The sequence below is a fragment of the Schistocerca americana genome, chromosome 2 (assembly GCF_021461395.2).
Source record: "Schistocerca americana isolate TAMUIC-IGC-003095 chromosome 2, iqSchAmer2.1, whole genome shotgun sequence".
NCBI lineage: Eukaryota > Metazoa > Arthropoda > Insecta > Orthoptera > Acrididae > Schistocerca > Schistocerca americana.
Window position 1 is genome coordinate 658,853,191 of NC_060120.1, and position 23,519 is coordinate 658,876,709.

Here is a 23,519-nt window from a genome sequence, read left to right on the forward strand (position 1 = left end):
GACACTCATGGAACTTGGGTGGCATGAAATTCCGAACATAATACAAGATCGGCAGTCAGTATCCCAGGAGGTGTTGCTAAGGAATAAATAACCTTTGTAATGTAGCTGATATTCAGGAAATCCAGATAACATATCAGAAGCGAGATAAGTGTGCTGCGAGCTATATATGCGTAGTTGCAGAAAGCGTTCGAGATTCGTGAGCGAATGTTCCAGCATATCTAATCTGTCAGGTAAGAACGCTGCACCTTAATTCTACAAATCAAACTGTTTGCCAGAGGAAGATTTTCATATCGTAAGCTAAAGTGATAGGGCTATTACAAAGCTATAATTTTCACTATAAATTTAGAACATTATTCCTGAGACCCAGGCAGATATTTAGTGAAAACGATCTAAGATATAAAGGTAAGAGTTTAACGTCCAGTAGCGTCTGAGTGCTCTCTTCGCCACGTTAGTTGCCGTTAACTCTACATCATTTGTTTGGCAGTAAAACAGTGCCAAAAGTTCGTAACATTATTTATTTTACTTCAGCTGCAACCATAACAGAAGTAACATAGATATTACTTTAAGGAACAGTGCGAGGTAGGGATAGAGTTGAATCACTTGTTAATATTGAGGAATTCCCGGACATCCCTATTACAATTCTAACTAAAATGACACTACGTTAGGAGGTTACCCCACTCCTGATGCTTTTGAACTTTTAGCGCGGATACCAGTACAACTGACAAGAGACTTAGACTTACTATCTGAGATTATTATCTTCAAAAAGATCAAGGTCTAGCTCCAGAAATTTTCAGTTTCGTGTTTGCACCACGTAGCTGTGTCAAACACTGCTCATCAAGTCTCTCATGCGACACCGACTGTAGACGGGGAGCTTCGGTTTATTTCCCATTACAAAGAATGATTCTCAAAGCGGAATTAATACATCGATAAAAAGTGTTTTGGTTGTTGCAGACAGATTTCTCCGTCAACTTTCCTTAAATCTTGTGAACTTGACTTTTTTTCCTATAGTTCGTGCGTCAGCTGTCTTGTAACCAAAGGACAAATTTGGGATTTCTACAGTGCGCATATATATTGGATTTGGAGTCGTTATATTAACGTTCCGAGTTCTATACATTTTTTGCGTATTATACCTGCATGCCTAGATTGCCATTATATGAGCTTAGCATCTGTAACACTTTCCTCTTTAAAATCTGTAATGCTATTTCTGCAGTGTGATTATATACTCTGTACCTGAATTTGATACATTACTACCTCAACAGAAACTTTCAAAATAAAATTGTCTTTATCGTTTATTTACAGTACATTCCAACTTATACTACGCCACGTTGAGCTGCTAAACAAACAACTCTTGAAAATTCGGAAAGGAAGCAGTAAGCCAAAATCTTCATCAGGTGAGACGGAATACAAAAAGAATGGAATTTAGGTATTTGAACATCTACATCTATACCTACATCCATACTCCGCAAGCCACATGATGGTGTGTGGCGGAGGGTACCTTCAGTATCTCTATCGGTTCTCGTTTATTGCTAAACAATTCTGGAATTATTACTACTAATGTGTTACGATGCCATAAATTATGATGGGCAAGTTTACAACTGACGTTAAATTGTAGTTAGTAAGCATTAGATATGTATACAAAGGTAGCTTCGTTATTTAGTGTTAGAACTTCACGAATATGAGAAATAATCGTAAAGTCTTAATAATCACGTCGAAAACATCTAGCTACGACTCTGAATGTGTTAGTCCCTATCTACTTGCACACGCCTCAGTGCGATACATTTTCTCAGCGACTCACAAGTGATGGTGGCTGTACAGGTCTACATTTTGGCTGTTGACGAAACGTTCTGTCTTGAAAATCACCTCGTCGTCACACTGGAAATGCATGTCACGCAATAACTGGTTTCTTCGTCCGAAGAAAGAGTGAAGATTTGGCAACCCAAAGAAGCAGGATGAGTGGCTGCGCCCTGTTCGTAATGAGGTGGATTGTTGTCATGGAGCAAAAAGAAATAGAAACCGTTTGAACAGCTTCCCCCGACATTTGTTCTCGTCAGCCGCTCGTAACATCATTAGGAGATTTCAATTAACTCCCCCCGTGCACATTTTCTTCACCTCACACCATCCCGATGATAATGGGTGTACGTCTTTTCCGGCTATGGCGAATACATCTATTTCCACAGCTCGCTTTGCTGCTTTGACTTGGGTTCATAGCGATGTACCTAGCACTCGTAATTCGGCGACTAAAGAAGTCGTTTTCATTGGTTTGACACAGCTGCAACATTTACACTGATTCGTCTGTTCAAAGTGCTTTTTGAACAGGTGTGGGCAGCTGTGGAACACGGAGTGCAGCGAACTTTGTCATGCTGAAAATGTCATGCAGGTGCTGAAAATCCATCCGAGAGTAGTTTCTACTTTTTCGACTACCACTTGAACACAGGTCTTCGAGAACCAGCGAGCCGACTCCTCTTGCGATCCTCGTTTCTTCATCGACCCATGGACTGCCACTTCCTTCTTTGTCATTGAGATTTGTTTGAGCACCCGCAAGCGTGTGGGCCACCTATGTGTCATACGATGGTGCACTGTAGCCATACCCTTCCGCTACCACTCATACCACCATAAGTTCTGCAAATGTTCTGTAACCAAGTGAGTATCTTTCACTATCATGACATATATGGTATATTTGTAGAATTACAATGCGTACTGTCAGTCGTAGATTATGTTCCAGAGCCTTCCTTTTAATAATCAATTCCTAATAATTCCTTTTCTTTAGCATCCAAATAGAAGACTCATTTACTTAAAAAAGGCCTGTAATGCCATCATTTTACTGAAACAACGAACGCCTCTGGGTTCTTTGCGTCTTAATTTTATAACTTCCCACTTATTTTCTATATTATTTTCTCCATCCGTTGAGGTTTAGGTTTTCGCTCTATTTCCGTGCAACCAGCCATCACCCCACTTGCCTGGTTCGCTTTAGTCCCTTTTCTTACTGCGCTACACTGAATCTATTACCTCCATCATTTATATGTACTGTTATAAACCTCTCTCATTTGTGAAGATTTGGTTGAGCACTGGACTCTAATCTGACTACTTATGTTATATAGATGATAGTTTAGTTAACGCTGGTACTATGTGCCATACATTAAACAAACATGTTTCCCGTATTTCATATGTAACATGAATAGTAACGCAAACTGTTACGTGCATTTTCATTATGAGAGCATGCTGAGCGGTAAAGCCTCCGAACATTTTTATGAAAACTCTTAAACCCTTTTAAATAAAACAAAACTTTACTAATATCCTACACTTGTTTTCTTCATGTCTACATACGCTATTGGCCATTAAAATTGCTACACCACGAAGATGACGTGCTACAGATGCGAAATTTAACCGAAAGAAAGAAGATGCTGTGATGTGCAAATGATTAGCTTTTCAGAGCATTCAAACAAGGTTGGCGGCGGTGGCGACACCTACAATGTGCTGACATGAGGAAATGGGCTCTGAGCACTATGGGACTCAACTGCTGAGGTCATTAGTCCCCTAGAACTTAGAACTAGTTAAACCTAACTAACCTAAGGACATCACAAACATCCATGCCCGAGGCAGGATTCGAGCCTGCGACCGTAGCGGTCTTGCGGTTCCAGACTGCAGCGTCTTTAACCGCACAGCCACTTCGGCCGGCTGACATGAGGAAAGTTTCCAACCGATTTCTCATACACAAACAGCAGTTGACCGGCGTTGCCTGGTGAAACGTTGTTGTGGTGCCTCGTGTAAGAAGGAGAAATGCATAACATCAAGTTTCCGGCTTTGATAAAGGTCGGATTGTAGGCTATCGCGATTGCGGTTTATCGTATCGTGCCATTGATGCTCGCGCTGGTCGAGATCCAATGACTGTTAGCAGAATATGGAATCGGTGGGTTCAGGAGGGTAATACGGAACGCCGTACTGGATCCCAACGGACTCGTATCACTAGCAGTCGAGATTACAGGCATCTTATCCGCATGGCTGTAACGGATCGTGCAGCCACGTCTCGATCCTTGAGTCAACAGATGGGGACGTTTGCAAGACAACAACCATCTGCACGAATAGTTCGACGACGTTTGCAGCAGCATGGACTATCAGCACGGAGACCATGGCTGCGGCTACCCTTGGCGCTGCATCACAGACAGGAGCGCCTGCGATGGTGTACTCAACGACGAATCTGGGAGCATGAATGGCAAAACGTCATTTTCTCGGATGAATCCAGGTTCCGTTTACAGCATCATGATGGACGCATCCGTGTTTGGCGACATCGCGGTGAACGCATATTGGAAGCGTGTATTCGTCATCGCCATACTGGCGTATCACCCGGCGTGATGGTATGGGGTACCATTGGTTACACGTCTCGGTCACCTCTTGTTCTCATTGACGGCACTTTGAACAGTGGGCGTTACATTTCAGATGTGTTACGACCCGTGGCTCTACCTTTCATTCGATCCTTGCGAAACTCTACATTTCAGCTGAATAATGCACGATCGCAAGTTGCAGGTCCTGTATGGGCCTTTCTGGATACAAAAAATGTTCGACTTCTGCCACGGCCAGCACATTCTCCAGATCTTTCACCAATTGAAAACGTCTGGTCAATGGTGACCGAGCAACTGGCTCGTCACAATACGCCAGTCACTACTCTTGATGAACTGTGGTATCGTGTTGAAGCTGCATGGGCAGCTGTACCTGTACACGCCGTCCAAGCTCTGTTTGACTCAATGCCCAGGCGTATCAAGGCCGTTATTAGGGCCAGAGGTGGTTGTTCTGGTTACTGATTTCTCAGGATCTATGCACCCAAATCGCGTGAAAATGTGATCACATGTCAGTTGTAGTATAATATATTTGTCCAATGCATACCCGTTTATCATCTGCATTTCTTCTTGGTGTAGCAGTTTTAATGGCCAGTAGTGTAGAATGTTAATGACGTTTCTTTTATTTAAAATGTATTAAGAGTTTTCACATAAAAATTCGAGGCATTACTTTCCAGCACGCCACGGTAAAATTGAACCACTGTGCTTTTTGGTTATCTTCATATGATCACTGTTAGACATCGACAATAGAAGGGGACGGGAATTAGTAATAACCTGTTCATAGAACATAAAGGAATAGTGTGCAGATACCCTGTAAACTAACTCATTCCACATCATGTCACGAATATGATACACGAGTTGAGGTGGCAATCATGAAAACAAAGGCGTTTTTCCTTGCGGCGAGATCTTTCCACGAAATTTCCATCTCCAGCATTCTCCTCCGTAACGTGAAAATATTTCGTTGACACCCACCTACATAGGGAGTTACGATCATTGTCATAAAATAAGAGAAATCTGAGCTCGCGCGGAAACATTTAAGTGTTAGTTTTTCCCACAAGCTGTTACCCAGTGGAATGGTAGAGAAATAGTGTGTGCAAGTGTTTCGATTAATCATCTGGCAGGCACTTCAGTATGAATTGCAGAGTAGTCATGCAAATGTAGGTGTCGACAGCTAGATGTACATGTCGGTAGAAATCATGGAAATAATCACTGGAACATGCAGTTAACTCTAAATAAAGAAAAATGTAAGCTGAGGTTCGAAAAATATTCAGTTGCGGTACTAATGGTGCGCTGTTTGACACAGTCACGTCTATTAAACATCCAGGAGTAACGTTGCAAAATGGTTAGAAATGGAACGTACACGTAACGTCGTTAGCAAGCAAGGCGAATTGTCGGCTTCCGTTTATTGCGAGTATTCTAGGAAAGTGTGGCTCATCTATGAAATAGACTGTGTATAGTACACTTTTCTGATCCATTCTTGAGATCTGTTGGAGAGTTTGGGATCCTAATTGGCTCGAGTTAAGGGGAGACTCGAAACAATTCAGAGGCGTACTGTTAGATTTGCAATCGCTAGGCCGGCCGGAGTTGCCGTGCGGTTCTAGGCGCTACAGTCTGGAACCGAGCGACCGCTACGGTCGCAGGTTCGAATCCTGCCTCGGCCATGGATGTGTGTGATGTCCTTAGGTTAGTTAGGTTTTATTTAGTTCTTAGTTCTAGGCGACTGATGACCTCAGAAGTTAAGTCGCATAGTGCTCAGAGCCATTTGAACCATTTTTTGTAATCGCTACTTTCGATCAACGAGTGAGTGCTATGGTGATGTTCGTCAAGGGTAGACGATTAAGAAAGTTTAGAGAAGCGGCACTTGTGACAGACAGAAACAGCCACCAACAATATATTCGTACATCTCGCGAAGGACCACGAAGACGAAGTTAGAGAAATTAGGGTTCGCCGGGAGGCACATAGAATCTCGTTACTCTCTTGCTCCATTTGCGATCGAAACAGGAAACGGAGTGAGTATCAGTGGTACAAGGTACCCTGCACCATGCACCTATGTTGGCCCGTGGAGTATGTACGTAGACGTAGACGTAGAAAATGTAACCAACTGGCCAACTTACCTTGTGCCTTATTAGGAGCGGGATCTAAGACTACCTCTTTTCGCCGGCCGGAGTCGCCGGGCGGTTCTAGGTGCTACAGTCCGGAACTGCGCGACCGCTACGGTCGCAGGTCCGAATCCTGTCTCGAGCATGGATGTGTGTGACGTCCTTAGGTTAGTTAGGTTTAAGTAGTTCTAAGTTCTAGGGGACTGATGACCTCAGATGTTGAGTCCCATAGTGCTCAGAGCCATTTGAACCATTTTGAACGTCTTTTCGAAATCCATGCAAATATCATTTCTACCGCGTGAGTTTTGTTCTCAGCGGGTTGGTATTGCCACAGTTTTATATCATTTGTGTTTCAACTGGTAATTTGCATGTAAGGTTTCTGTAAACCGTCGTTCATTCATTCCAGTTCAGGAACGATATAGAACTGAGCTACAGCTTATTTCCTTTGGTTTTGCTACATTGTCGGATTTTTTTTTTTAATCAAAGAAGGACTTGTGATTTAAGGGACAGCAACTATTTTGTTACTTATGTGATCAGCTGATATTAAGAGAATACAGTATGTTTAACCCTATACTTACAAATATAATACATTTCTTTGTTTCCCAACTGTTATTTTCATTTCTCTTATTTTTTAGGCTGAAAAGTGTGGTGTTATGGAGAGTAAGACCGCCAATGACGAGTATTGGCCATCATGGCTGGACAAGAGCTTCATTGTGAACGCGCTGAAGAACGAAGATCCCGACACAGACGAGTCCAAAGTGGAGGTAGTTTTGAGGGAAAAAGTGGAGGGAGGCTACCTAAGCGAGACCTTCCGAGTGGTCGTGCGGTCAGATAGCGGCAATAGAGTTGCTTCCGAGACGTCACTGATCGTGAAGGCCGCGCCGAACGTGGGTGGCACGATCCAGAACGTGATAAACAGTGGCGTGTACACCAAAGAAGAAGTTGCCTACGGTCACTTCCTCCCCGCAGTGAACTCAGCGTTGAAGAAGGCCGAAGGCTCCAAGTGGCAGACGCTGGGACCCAAACTCTACGCGCTGGGGTCGCAGCCCGTCAGTTTCTTCGTCATGGAGGACCTGGATGCCGCGGGTTTCCGCAAAGAAAAGACAGGCTTGGACCTGAACTTGTCACAGTGCCGAACCGTCATGCACAGCATCGCCAGGATGCACGGCGCCTCGCTTAAGGTGCTCAATGACTGGCAGTACGCTAACAAGGTCTTCAGGCAGTCACTCATCTTCAACGACATGATGCTTGAGCACCAAGAGAGAGGAGAAGAGAACTTCAGCAAGTTTTTACAGGCCTTGGACAACTACTCGTGGTTCCACAAATACACCGACAAGATCCGCGCCTTCACTAGCAACTTATACGAGAAGTCAGTCGAGTTGGTTAAACAGTGTCACGTCGACTTCAAGGTCATGTTGCACGGTGACCTACACAAGAACAATATGGTGTTCCGTGCCGTAGGGGATGACATGCAAGTGCGCTTTTTTGACTTTCAGGTAAGTTCATCCGAGGTTCTGGCATTCTCATTGAGTTTTCACCAATACGTTATAATTTTGTAGTGTAAGGGGGCCCAACTAAAGCAATGGAATACGAAGTTCGTCATGACACACGACATTTGTGGACGTCAAACTTTCCAAAAATGTAAGAGATTAACAGTACTCTTTCATTTGCCTTCTCAATTCTAATGTAGCATTCTTTTTACGCTATTTTAATTTTTGTTTCCACAACACAGAATATTTTCTTCTGAGAACTAGATGTTGAGTTCTATGATTCTCCTCTCTTCTTGTGACACACAGAACTGACCATGAAAAAGTCTTCCCAAACATAATTCTTCTTATAATTTGAAAATTAATCACACTACATTGTACCTGTATTAGTAGTTGTTCTTGTTTTTGTCTACAGTCCAAAGACAGCTTTGGTGCTGTTCTCAGCGCTACTGTATTCTCTGCAAGCCTCTTCATCTCTATGTAACTACTGCCAACTACATCCATTTCAACCTGCATACCATATTCGAGCCTCGTCCGTAATTTTAAAACCCCTCCTTCCCCGCTTTCCTACTTCCCTCCATTACCAAACAAACTATTCCTTGATACCTCAGCATGTGTCTTATTAATATATCAGATTGTGCCCTAAATTTATTTTCTCCGGAATTTAATACAGGATCTCATGATTAGTTAACCAGTCTACCCATCTTATCTTCAGCATTCTCAAGCAGCATCACATTTCAAAATCTTTTATTCTCTTCTTGACTACGTTGTTGCTCTTACGCACATTTACTACAAATACCTTCACAAAAGACTTCTCAAAACTTTGATTTATATTAGAAGTTAAAATACTTGTCTTTTTCAGAAACCCTTTTTTTGCTATTGCGTCTGCATTTTATATCCTCTCTACTACGGCCGTCATCAGTTATTTTGCTACCCAAATAGTGAAACTCTTCTATTACTTTCAGCGTCTTATTTCTCAATTTAATTTATCCGTATCGTCTGCTTTATTTCGATTACTTTCTATTACTCTTCTTTTATCCACTCCGTTCGTCTGGTCTAAATTAAAGTATAATAGAGGTCAATTTTCTCATTAACTCATTTGTTCTTTCATTGAGTAATCCGTGCTTATGTCAGTAAACAGTATTCTAATTTTTCTTGACTCACAGTTTGGATTAACATTAGTTTTAAACAAAATATGCAAATTTTGTTGTTGTTGTTCGTTTAGGGGGAAAATATGCAAACACCTGTACATGTAAACAATTTCAGCGTAGTGCACAAAAACAATTGTTGTAAAATACAAACGTACTATTATTCAAACAAATTAACTAAGACGCACAGCATGATGACATACCCTATCTTCAAGACATGTATGTCCATAATACTCGATACTGTTGTTAGTGCCCTACCTACTCTACATACTCGTCAGGATGTCGGTTTTCACGTACACTGAAAGAGATCACATTACAAATACTTTCAGACAAAACAAAAAGTGTAGGATACCTTTATTTATGAATTTAGTTTTATTGGATCCTTTGGAAGCTTCTATTACATTTTAAAAATCGGTTAACACTTGAGAATACAATGAATTTAGTTCTTTCGGCTGCTTTTGGATATACTGTGATACTATACCAACAATGAAAAATCCAGGCACTGCGTGACACACTTACCTAGAGCACCTCTATAAATGCAAGCAGCCTACGGCTGCCAAAGTAGGTCTTTTACAGCCACACTTCGATCTCCTTCCTTAACCAATTTCTTTTGAGTACGTATAACCAAAGTCTTTTTGACTACGAACACAGTGTTAATTAGTGTGTACCCCTGCATCATTGTGTCCTGTGCGTTCAGTCTCTGCTCCGAAAATTCATGATCTGAGCTCTGGTCCATATTTTACACATTTCCAGTTATTTCTTAATAATTCACTCTGATCATCACACAAGGAAGTAACAGTTGTAACGCAGTATTTGGGTAGAGTAGGGTTAGAGCTGGGGTTGTGCAGACTTAGGGCTCAGACAATAAAATATAACAATTAAAGTATCCTCCATACAATAAACTGAATTAATATTAAATTGTTGCCAAAGAACATAACCGGAAAAAAGCAGCAACAACTGCAATAGACAGCTAATAAACAAGATGACAATTAGTGAACTATGTGAATTAAAATCGTCATGACTACTGAACGGTTTGCGTTAGGACGTTCAAACTGCACGGTTTGTCGTGGAGCATGATGGGAATTTGTATGTGCCTACATGGATTGGTTTAGCGACGAAGCCCACGTTCATTTGGATGGGTTCGTCAAACTGGCACCTTTGGGGCACTGAAAATCCGCATTTAGTGATCGAGAAGTCTCTTTACCCTCACTCTGTGTGGTGTGCAATGTCCAGTCACGGAATAATCGGTGCGATATTCCTTGATGGCACGGTGCCTACCGAAGGTTTTGGAAGATGATTTCATCCCCATTACCCAAGTGACCCTGATTTCGACAAGATATGCTTCATGCAAGACGGAGATCGACCCCATCGAAGCAGGAGTGTGTTTGATGTCCTGGAGGAGCACTCTGGGGACCGCTTTCTGGCTCTGGGGTACCCAGTGGTCACTGGCATGGGCCTCGCGAGTGGCCGCCATACTCTCCTGATCTGAACAAGTGCGACTCCTTTTGTGGAGCTACATTAAAGACAAGGTGTACAGCAATAACCCCAAAACAATTGCTGACCGGAAAAGAGCCATTCAGGAGGTCATCGACAGCGTCGATGTTCCGACACTGCAGCGGGATACGCAGAACTTTTGCTATTCGTCTGCACCACATCATCGCCAGTGATGACAGGCATATCGAATATGTCATAACCTAAATCCGATTATCTGCAGAGGCGTTTACATGTCGAATAAAGTGTGTGCAAACCGTAGTTTGTAAGTAATTTACTTTTTTTCATATAGCTCAATAAATGTCACCCCGTGATACAGCTTCTGTAATAAAGCATAAGATACGAAAACAGCTCTCAAACTTATTTATAATCATCTACATAGCACGTAATTACATAAGTCATCAAGTTGTTACTACAACAAGATACCAACAACGCCCTACCAGGCTTCCTACGTATATATAATCCAAGACAAAAAACACGAAGCCCACAAAGGAATTATCCGAAGAGTCGGAAATCGATAGGTGTAATGTACACTTACAGAGAAATAAATGATCACAATTTTGGAACAATTGGATGATTTATTCAAATAAAGCGCTTCACAAAGTAAGCAAGGTAATAAAATGTCGGTACCCCTCTGCCTCTTATCCAAACAGTTATCCGGCTTGCCATTGATTGATAGAGATGTTGGATGTTCACATGAGGGATATCGTGCCAAATTCTATCGAACTGGTGCGGTGGGACGTCAAATTCGAGGGCTGGTGGAAGGGCCCTGCATATAATGCTGGAAAAGTTCTCAGCTGAGCTGAGATCCGGCGGTGTTGTCCGACAAGGTAGGTTTAGCATACACGGAGAGAAGCAGCAGAAACCTTCATTCTGTGGGAACGAGAATTGAGACCTCACAACGAGCTAAGATGTGTCTGGAGACGTCCTGGACAGCGGTGGGATACCAACCAACCTGCCGGCCGGGGTGGCCGAGCGGTTCTAGGCCCTACAGTCTGGAACCGCGCGACCGCTACGGTCGCAGGTTCGAATCCTGCCTTGGGCATGGATGTGTGTGATGTACTCAGGTTAGTTAGGTTTAAGAAGTTGTAAGTTCTAGGGGACTGATGACCTCAGAAGTTAAGTCCCATAGCGCTCAGAGTCATTTGAACCAACCCAACTGTCTGCCGCCATACGGTCTGACAACCAGGAGATCCTGTCCCTTTTTCTTGTCAATATTTTGTCTTGTCAGTGTTTTTCATATATTTCTTTAATCACCGATTCTCTGAAGAAGCTCATCATTTCTCACCGTATCAGTCCACCTGATTTTCAACATTTTTCTGTAGCTCCACACCTCAAATGCTTCCATTCTCTTTCACTCCCGTTTCTCTACAGGTCATGTTTCACTACCACACAGTGCTGTGCTCCAAATGTACGTCCTCAGAAATTTCTGCTTCAAATTAAGGTCTGTGTTTGATACTAGTAGACTTCTCTTGGACAGGAATGCTCTTTTTGCAACTGCTTGTCAGCTTTTTACATCCTCATTCCTCCATCCATCATGGTTTATTTTACAGCCTAGGTGGCAGAAAACCTCAAGTTCATCTTCTTCTTGATCACCAATTCTGATGTTAACATTCTCGCTGTTCTCATTTCTGTAAATTCCCATTACTTTCTTCTTTCTTCGATTTACTCTCAGTTCGGATTTTATATTAATTAGACTGTTCATTCCAGTTAATAAATACTGTATTCTTCTTCACTGTCTCCGAGGATAGCAAAGTAATCAGCAATACTTATCACTGATATCCTTTCACCTTGAATTTTAATCTCACTCTTACACGTTTCTCTTATTTCTGTCATTGTTTCATCGATGTGTAGATTGAATAGTGGGAGCATAAGAATAGACCCCCGTCTTATACTCTTTTTAATCCAAGCTGTTCCTTCTTGATCTTCCACTCTTATTGTTCACTATTAGTCCTGGTACAAATTGTATATCATCCGTCTTTCCCTATAACTTACCCGTATTTTTCTCAGGGTTTCGAACATCTTGCACCATTCTACACTGTCGACCGCTTTTTCCAGGTCGACAAGTCCTAATAATTTGCCTTGATTTTTCTTGTCACACTTCCATTAACAACCGCAACGTCAGAACTGCCTATCCAGTACTTTTACCTTTCCTAAAGCCAAACTGATCGTCATGTAACAGATCCTCAATTTTCTTTTCCATTTTTTCCAATATTATTCTTGTCAGCAACTTGGATGCATGAGGTATTTAGCTGATTGTGCGGTAATTCTTGGACTTGTCGGCTCTTGCAATCTTCGGAACAGTGTGGATGATGTTTTTCCGAACGTCTGGTGGTATACCGCCAGTCTCATAGATTCTACACACCAACATGTATAACCATTTTTTTGCTACTTCCACAAATGATTTTATAAATTCTGATTGAATGTTGTCTATTCCTTCTACCTTATTTGGATCTGAATGTTTCAAAGCTCTTTTAAATTTTGATTCTGACACTGGATCCCCTATCTCTTCCCGATCGACTTCTTTTTCATCTTCTATCAAGTCATGAGAACAAGTCCTCCCCGTTATAGAAGTCTTCAGTGTGCTCCTTCCACCTATTCACTGTCTCCCATTGCGCTCTTATTGTTACCGCTCTTGCTTTTAATTTTACCGAATGTACTGACACCCAGTCAGTAGCGAGCCAGTGGGTGTGTTGGACCTTCCATCGAGCTACGGACCCCCTTGAAGATGTCTCACGCGGTCGGAGACGAAACATCAACCGACCACGGCATAACAGCCCGGATAATTATAATGGACATGTGATCTATGTTGTTGCAAAGTATGAGATATAAAACCAAGTCAGCCGGTCGCGGTGGCCGAGCGGTTCTAGGCGCTTCAGTTCGGAACCGCGTGACTGCTACGGTCTCCGGTTCGAATCCTGCCTCGGGCATGGATGTGTGTGATGTCGTTAGGTTAGTTAGGTTTAAGTAGTTCTAAGTTGTAGGGGATTGATGACCTCAGATGTTAAGTCCGATAGTGCTCAGAGCCATTTTAACCAATAAAACCAAGTCATATACATTGCTAGTGTACTGCCTCTTAAATGGGGCATGTTCCTCAGGTTAAGACAGCGTGGCGTGACGACGAGGAAAATGTGAAGCAGGGCTAAGCACTATTACAGTCGTGCCCGTGACCTGGACTCTTGATCGCCACTGTGCTCTGTGATTAACAGTGGAACAGACGTAGAAAGTTTGTTACCAGTTCCCTTAGGCGCCTTGTGAATAGAAAGCTTCTCTTTGTGTATATACTTATAGCAAGCTTCACTTTATCAGCGTACTCTTAGCATGTGACAATCCTGGTGTCATAATCATCGACCGGAAAGAGTTCATGAGCGGCCCTGTCGACATTGCTCTAAACGTTACCAAGCACGAAGAGAAGCACTAGAAACTCTTAGCGAGTCCGGCCGGTCGTTATGTTGCTCATGATGGCTTGCAAAGAGGGGCAACAAGATGCAGCGTAGAATATCGTCGACGTACTGCTGCGCTGTAATGATGCAGCGGATTACAACAGACAATTCTTCAGGTGGTCATCGGAGCGGATCACAGAAAAAAACTGTACTTCAGTGAATGAGATTCCGAACCGAGTGTTCCTACCGCTTGCCAAACCTTGCTTCAGCGAGCAAGACCGCCGGTTCTCTCCCCAACTAAGAAAGTTTCGAGCATTATGGGTAGGGTCCTCCAACCAGCTTGGAATTTTGAAGATTGGACGTGACAGCTGGACAGAATATGGCATGACACTCCTCAGGATGAAATCAATACCAAGCCTAATTACCGCTTGCATAATGGCCAGAGGTAGACCAAGGCGTTATTGACTAGCACAATTTGTAAAGCTCTTTCTCTTGAATAATTAATCCACTTTTTCTGAAATTGTAACCTTTTGTTGGTCTGCACATGTAGATCACATCTTCCGATTTGCGTCCCATTCGGATAAGTCATTCATGGTGCATCGTTTTTACTGTCTTAGTGTGTACATTTGCCATGGCTGAGCAGCAGTTAGCAGGCATCAGTAGACTATGAATACGTTTATGAAATGTTTTGTCTAATGTGTGCGCTGTGTGTTGCAGGGCCTGCACATCGGATCTCCAGCGGAGGACTTGCAGTACTTCCTGCACACGAGCGCCAGCCCAGAGGTGCTGCAGCAGCACACGGACCTGCTGCTGTCCGAGTACCACAGCACGCTGCAGCAAACGCTGCGAGCCCTGGGGCTCCAGCAGCAGGCGGACGCCTACCCGCTGGAGCAGTTGCGCCGGGACATGGACCACTTTGCGCTGATCGCTGTCTTCATCACTTTCGGCGTGCTGCCGTTTATTGTCTGCACGAACCAAAAAGATGTACCAACAGACATTGCAGCTGAAGATTACGACGAAAGGCTCGAGAGATTTCGTCAGAAGATCTGCAAGAATGAGAAGTTTCTACAACATGTTGAATATCTCGTTCGTACTTTCGACTCTAGGGGACTTTTAGAGACTCAAGTTGCATGAAGTTTACTTCTCTCCTAAGTTGACTTTCCATTGCCACATTCTTAAAAAGCCTGTGCTCTGTGAGCGGTGACGAGAGATCTGAATTCGTAATAATAAAATCATCTTCTCAAATCTTATGATATCATCACTTTTTTCTCTTAGTTCTCATTTCTTATATCTTCTCAAGTATACTATAATAGCTGAAGTATTTACAGAAATTTTCACTTACGATGGTGCAGAAACTATTTGCCTCCCTCCTGTTAATGTGATTAATAGTGGCTGTGCGAGAAGCCTGGACGTTAGTGCTTGAAAGAGTGGTGAAGCTGTGCCCAGCTTCACACGTCATCTTCCCTAAGAGATAATTCGCGACGGGCAAGGTGACTTACGCTAGTCCCTAGCACCACAGATCTAGTGAAGCACGGCATTCCCACGAAGCTGATGGTTACCGTGCGGTTGAACAATGTGCGTTGGATAACAGCCCTACTGCATTTGCTGTGACTGTAACACATCGGCTTGTGGCTGAGATAACTCGTTACTAATAATTGGGAAAGTGAAACCTTTAGCTACTACATGAGATAGTTTGGTCTGACAAAAGTGCAGTTTGTATTGTATTGTATTGTATTTTAACCGGGGGCCTAGAAACGACAGAGGTGCTCAGTCCCCGCCGCAGCCGCAGTGGTCCACAACCCCACGACGACTACCGCAGTCCACTTCACCCCACCGCCGCCCCACACCGAAACCAGGGTTATTGTGCGTTTCGGTCCCCTGCGGACCCCCCAGGGAACGTCTCACACCAGACGAGTGTAACTCCTATGTTTGCGTGGTAGAGTAATGTTGGTGTACGAGTACGTGGAGAACTTGTTAGCGCAGCAATCGCCGACATAGTGTAACTGAGGCAGAATAAGGGGAACCAGCCCGCATTCGCCGAGGCAGATGGAAAACCGCCTAAAAACTATCCACACTCTGGCAGGTTCACCGGACCTCGACACAAATCCGCCGGGCGGATTCGTGCCGGGGACCAGGCGCTCCTTCCCGCCCGGAAAGCCGTGCGTTAGACCGCACGGCAGACTGGGCAGGCAAAAAAGTGCAGTTTACTAACGCTTAGCCAAGAGAAATGATCAATGAAACTGCAATTGACACTAGATTAATTTTAGAATAAAAGGGATAACATTTGGATCGCCAACAACGATGTGTAGCTGGAAAATTCTGTGTGCTGAATTAAAATTCTACGATCAGAGATATCACCATTTACCCAAAACATTAACTCCTTCTCGTCATCAATTTTTTTCTTCTTGCTATTATATGCTTCACAAAGCTGCCTCCAAACAGAACGTTTAAACATACATCGCACTACAGTGGGACTCGGGACACTCGTAACACATAGAGGAAAACGAACTCATAATCAACTGATATGTATTAGCCGCAATCTCAACATCAATACACGTCTTAAAAACACAAACAATATGTTGTAAGAAATACTAGACTCCTATAACTACACATTCGTCGTTCACTATGTAATAATGGGGTAGGAAACGCTTTTCCTTCCTTGAAATCAGTCGTGGACTTTACTTTACTTCATGTTTTTCAGAACAAAACAGTTATTAGTGCACAAATGCTCATGCGGTGCACTAGTTCTTACCAAGGAAATAAGGAACCGACTTTCATTCCTCAGAGCTACTCCATGTGGCGCTATTTTACAAAAAACTTTGTGATTTCATAGGATAAAAATAATTCTATCATTCTTTCCACTTAGTTGCACTCCATAAAAGGAATAAAACCCTGAAGTTGGCACCATTACTAACCCACCAATATATTCGAGAAAGAGTCACACACATGAACTCGAGTACACATGGGGTGACAATCATTGAAGTATGCGAAATAAAGTCGTCATAGCTTCTGAGCGGTTTGCGTTAGGATGTTCAAACTGCACGGTTGGGCGCGGAGTATGACGGGAATTAGTATACGAAAATGGTTTGGTTTAGTGACGGAGCCCACGTCCATTAGGATGGGATCATCAATTAGTAAAATTGGCGCATTTGGGGAAGCGTAAATCCGCATTTTGCAATCGAGAAGTCTCTTTTCCTTCAAAGGGTGACTGTGTGGTGTGCAACCTCCAGTCACGTAATAATCGGTGCGATATCCTTGATGGCAAGTTGACTACCGAACGGTACGTGAAGGTTTGGGAGAACGATTTCATCCGCTCATCCAAAGTGACCCTTATTTCGAAAAGATGTGTGTATATCGAATCAGGAGAATGTTTGATGTCCTGGAGGAGCAATCTGGGGACCGCTTCCTGGCTCAGGGGTACCCAGAGGTCACTGGCATGGGCCATATTCTCCGGATCTGAACACATGCGACTTCTTTTTATGGGCTATGTTAAAGAAAAGATGTACAGCAATAACCCCAAAACCATTGCTTAGCTGGAAAAAGCTATTCAGGAGGTAATCGAGAGCATTGATGTTCCGACACTTAGGGGGGTCATTAAGAATTTCGCTATTCGTCTGCGCCATATCATCATCAATAATGGCAGGCATATCGAACATGTCGTAACCTAAATCCGAATATCTGTAGTGACATTTACATGTTGAATAAAGTATGTGCTCGCCGTAGTTCGTAACTATAATTTACTGTTTTTTCGTATGGTTCAATAATTGTCACCCGGTAAGATTCTACCACGTGCGAAAATGTGCTAACTTAACTTTTCAGATTTGTTTCATTGAATCTAGCTGAAGTTGTTACCTGTTAATTAGAAGAACAATGTGCACCAATCTTACTATGTAACATGTAACAATCGACAAGCACACATCCAACACTTGGTTGCAATGTACCAAACTTACAGCATTCCCTAAGTAATATCGTCTAATTCCAAACCGATAGAAAAGCTGTGTCATGTTATTGATCGAACAGGAGAAAATGGCTAAAAAGCATGCGGTTCTTTTCATATTACATATCTCTCTGACGAGGAACCCAGAGAAAAACCACAGCTTCCTGTAATTTTACTAGAAGTTGCTATACCACCAAATACAGTGGACCAACTTTCGTTTATCAGGTTTCATCCTCTCATATAAATACCAGGTGCATACAATGAAAGTGATGCTACTCGTGGAGGTCCAGTGTGGGCTGCAATTACCGTATTGCAGCGAAAGTTGGTTGATATGCTAATGCATTAATGCAGAATCGATTTAGGTTGGAAAAAAGATTACTTCAGATTTTGGCCACCAGGTGCAAATCTGGTGCCGTACTCCGTTTGTATAACGATACCCAGGCCGTCATCTGACAAGCCATAACGTGAGTGAACACTACGATTATCGAGAAGAGAGACAATGCGCTGTTAGTGAAATTGTTTTATGTGAACGGCAGCAATTACAGTGCTACGTTGAGAGGTTATCGCTGACTTAAGGATCTGAGGAGAGGCTGAATGTCATTAAATGCCTACAAGAAGATTAGAATGAAATTCGAAAACAAGGGTGACCTTCGGTGCGGCACCTGGAAGACAGATGCGTCCTATCCCTGTGGAAGTTATTGAGAGGCTGCAGTTGCTATAACTGTCCATGCAGCACATCCCCCGGTGCAGTGCTAGCACTCGTGCAGTGTCACGAGAATTGTCCATCGCGTGGTCAACAGTATAGCAAGTTTTACGATCTAGTTTACTCTGGCATCCGTACATGATCCAAATGGTGCAGCAACTGTGAAACGGCATGATCTGCAGCAACGTTCTGAATTTGCTCTTAGATTTCTGACACATATCGAAGTGACGGGGCAATATTCTATGGAGTGACGAGGCACATTTTACACTACAGGACGCAGTGAATATACAGAACCGCCGAATTGAGGGTACTGTTAAACCGCGTATTGTGCATGAAGAGCCATTGCACTCACCACATGTGGCTATGTGGTGTGGGTTCACAAGCACCTTTATGGATTCTCTTCCTTGTCAGGTGTACCGTGACATCTGCAAGTTATCGAGACCGTCTTGCACAGCATTTCACTGTGTAGGAACCGCTGTTTTCATGCAAGATGGATCAACACCCCATTTCCCTCACACAATGAATGATCTGCTTAATGCAACATTTCAGAAATGTGTTATCTTCGGAAGTTTTCCAGACTTATGACCTGCAATATCACCTGATCTGAATCAATGTAACTTTTGGCTCTGGAGAGTTGTAAAAGAAAGCTTTTACAAGAGATAGGTTCGGTCTCTACTCGACCCGAAGGCCACTATACAGGGGCACATTGTTGAGATTCCACCGAAACTGCCTCGTGCGACTGTTGATCACGTCGTTTTATGGATGCAGCATCTCGACGACGTCTCTGGTGTCCATGTTAAACAAATTGTGTAAGCGGCGTTTAATATTAAAATCAACATTATGCCTTCCTCACTTATTTGACCTTTTCTTCCCATGTAGTGTTCCTAAGATGTTACATATGGAACCGTCTGTACACGTCTTTGTTGCATCACAGCGCCAGATTTTCAGCTGGTGGCTCAAAATTGAAAGCTTTTATTTTTCATCTTAAATCGGTCCTGCATCAGCGCTTTAGAATATTTACCACGTCTCGCTGCCACACGGTAATTAGAGGCCGCACTGGATCTCTCTAAGTAGCTGCACTATAATCATAACCACCTGGTATATTGCGACTTCGTAACACTGAGAAAGCGTGATAAGTTTACAACTCAGAAGCCAAGTTGATGCACACTCTTTCACGTATACAAAAGAACAGCAAAGATGGAATGCATGCAATGAAATTTACTTAAGTATTACAAGTAAATATCACAAAACATTCAAAATGAAATAATTCGTAGCTGCGAAAGGTTAAATATATACATAACTTTACGTGATGAAGTACAAGTTATAAATAGTAAGGAAATTAAATTTAATTAGAACTTATTGACACAGTTTACTGAATGAAATTGTGCAATACATCGAATATAAAAGCAGCTACATTTACACCAAAATTATAACTATACTTTCACGTCGTAGTTAAGAAATGTACTATTTTTTATTTAATCTTTAAAGCTCTCCCCGAGACGTAATATATATACGACATCTATGATGCGGCACCCGTGTGAACAGGGTGCACGTCTTCTGCAGAGTGCTCCAAAGTGATTCTTCTTGACCTGCAGTAATCTACACTACTGGCCATTAAAATAGCTACACTACGAAGAGGACGTGCTACAGACACGAAATTTAACCGACAGGAAGAAGATGCTGTGATGTGCAAATGATTGGCTATTCAGAGCATTCACACAAGGTTGGCGCCGGGGGCGACTACTACAACGTGCTGACGCGAGGAAAGTTTCCAACCGATTTCTCACACACAAACAGCAGTTGACCGGCGTTACCTGGTGAAACGTTATTGTGATGCCTCGTGTAAGGAGGAGAAATGCGTACCATCACGTTTCCGACTTTGATAAAGGTCGGATTGTAGCCTATCGCGATTGCGGTTTATCATATCGCGACATAGCTGCCAATGACTGTTAGCAGAATAAGGAAATAGTGGGTTCAGGAGGGTAATACGGAACACCGTGCTGGATCCCAACGGCCTTGTATCACTAGCAGTCGAGATGACAGGCATCTTATCCGCATGGCTGTAAGGGATCATGCAGCCACGTCTCGATCCCCGAGTCAACAGGTGGGGACTTTTGCAAGACAACAACCATCAGCACGAACAGCTCGACGACGCTTGTAGCAGCATGGACTATCAGCTCGGAGACCATGGCTGCGGTTACCCTTGACGCTGCGTCACAGGCAGGAGCACCTGCGATGGTGTACTCAACGACGAACCTAGGTGCACGAATGGCAAAACGTAATTTTTTCGGAGGAATCCAAGTTCTGTTTACAGCATCATGATGGTCGCATTCGTGTTTGGCGACATCGCGGTGAACGCACATTGGAAGCGTGTATTGGTCATCGCCATACCGGCGTATCACCCGGCGTGATGATATGGGTTGCATTGGTTACACGTCTCGGCCACCTCTTGTTCGCATAGACGGCACTCTGAACAGTGGACGTTACATTTCAGATGTGTTACGACCCGTGGCTTTACCCTTCATTCGATCCCTGCGAAACTCTACATTTCAGCTGGATAATGCACGACCACATGTTTGAAGTCCTGCACGGGCCTTTCTGTATAGAGAAAATGTTCGACTGATGCCCTGGCCAGCACATTCTCCAGATCCCTCACCAACTGAAAACATCTGGTCAATGGTGGGCGAGCAACTGGCTCGTCACAATACAGCAGTCATTACTCTTGATGAACTGTGGTATCGTGTTGAAGCTGCATGGGCAGCTGTACATGTACACGCCATCCAAACTCTGTTTGACGCAATGCCCAGGCGTATCAAAGCTGTTAGTACGGCCAGAGGTGGTAGTTCTGGGTACTGATTTCTCAGGATCTATGCACCCAAACTGCGTGAAAATGTAATCGCATGTCAGTTCTTGTATAATATATTTGTCCAATGAATACATGTTTATCATCTGCATTTCTTCTTGGTGTAGCAATTTTAATGGCCAGTAGTGTATGTTGTCAGCCGCTCAATATGTTCCTCACACAGTTAAATATGGCGCTCTGTACCAGCATCACAGCAGGTGAGATGCCTTTTTCATACACCAGTGAGTAATAATTAATAAAAAATAATTTCATTTTCCGCGTTGGTTATTCTACAATCACTGTAATTTATGTCAAGCGATCAGATGATTCCGATGCTCTCCTATTTAAGTGCTATTCCTATCGTCGTAATTTTACAAGCCGTTCTGTGAGGAGGCGTACAAATGAGCGTTAGTCATTTTAATATGTAAGCGCCGTCGTAGCATATGATGCATTCAAAAAGAAACAAGCCAGAGGCTGCAAAATTAAAACCAGAGAAAGAATTATAATGTTGTTGCCTGGGGAAGGAGTTGCGGTCCTTAGAAACGCCCTGAAGTCCCAAAATCACCCACACAGGGACATGGGTGCACACTCACGTGACGCCAGACCGAGCTCGCGCAGGCGTCGGCCGCACACTGCATCCAGTCGCGCTAAAAAAAACAATTTGTACGTGGGACCCAGTATGCGACACCAAGAGAAATCCGAGAAAACATCGACATGGAAGTGAAGGAAACCAGAGAAAGTCACTTTTTTCCGTTGAGGCAGCATTTTACTTCATGTCTATTGAGGTACCAGAGACACACGCGAGTTCACTACTGTATTTGACGCTTTTCAGGAAGATAGTGAACCATCTGCCTCTAAACTTACTTGCATCTACCTTAAAGGATGACTCAGAGTGAATGGATTTGTCGGTTAAGATGCAGTTGTAACGAGGTTCGAATTAATGGTGGGCTCATGATGCATTATAGAGAGAGAGAGAGAGAGAGAGAGAGAGAGAGATGAAGAAGTTACTGCAGGTCATTTCAACATTTTTTAATGACGTTTCGTCACGATGCATCAGTTGTGTGACATAGCCTGTGTTCGACTCGTATACAACCGCTTGTTCTGTGTGGCTCTTAGAGCAGTGTCTACTTGCGAAATTTAACCGTAAACCTGTCAGTCATCAGAGGACTTCTATCTCACTTGTGATGAAATGCGACACATTCCTCTAAATGAACGAAGATTTATGTGATGTACTCCATTCCTCTGTCCCATATTGCGTGTAAAATCGATACTACAGATCCATAACTGATTCTAAGTTAGCCATAGGTGTTTGTGAGACACTGTGTATACATCTGCTTCACTGATGTCCTGTTTACATAGTGGTGGCATCACCTGTAATTTTACACGTCGGACACTGCTGCTATGCGTTTATCTGTTTCCTTGTAAGAGGTATTCTCCATGGGTAACGATCATTTTATACAGAACTGATGTGGGGATAGTATAATTTCTGAACCGAGATCGGATGTGAACAATGGACGCTATGCATCTCTGGAAAGCTATAATGTGCATGTTCACACAGAGCCACTGTTTTAGGAAGTAGTTTTTGTTGTTGTACAATTTGTTACCATAGTTTATCGTAGAGAAACCATTAAGAAGGATGTATGTCATGCGCTGGAAATATTTTTCTTACACTGGTATATTAACAGTGCTGCATTCTACACAACTGATAGATTGGAAACTCAAACGATCTAACATTACAAGTTGTTTAATGTGCAGAACCGTGTAGCCTTAGGAGTGCGTGGGTTTATGTTCTCTCTTACCAATACCCTCCTGGTCCTGATCCCAGACACTAGAACAATAATCTAAAATTGATAGCATAGTTGATTTACGTAAAATGCTTCGAACTCCATCCGTCTGGAGCCCTATCACGCATAAAAATCACTCGTTTCATGTTCTTCTTAACAGTCTGCTAATACATCACAACACTTTCAAATCTGTTACTATACACCGATAATGGATGCTAACCTTCTCGACATGGCCACATCTGGAGAAATCTTGGGTACTTGGATGGGGGAGGACAAGGCCGGCTCCATTCATTCACGATATGCAGAATGTAGCA

The 23,519-nt window shown here is 43.1% G+C and overlaps 1 protein-coding gene across 1 annotated transcript; it reads left to right on the top strand.

Moving 5' to 3' along the window:
- The first annotated feature begins 200 nt into the window (after positions 1-200).
- Positions 201-15,189, top strand: LOC124596216. Its single transcript, XM_047135270.1, has 4 exons — positions 201-230; positions 1,300-1,391; positions 7,066-7,926; positions 14,657-15,189. The coding sequence occupies exons 3-4, from the start codon at positions 7,084-7,086 to the stop codon at positions 15,071-15,073; spliced, it is 1,260 nt and encodes a 419-aa protein (XP_046991226.1). The 5' UTR covers positions 201-230; positions 1,300-1,391; positions 7,066-7,083; the 3' UTR covers positions 15,074-15,189.
- Positions 15,190-23,519: the final 8,330 nt, after the last annotated feature.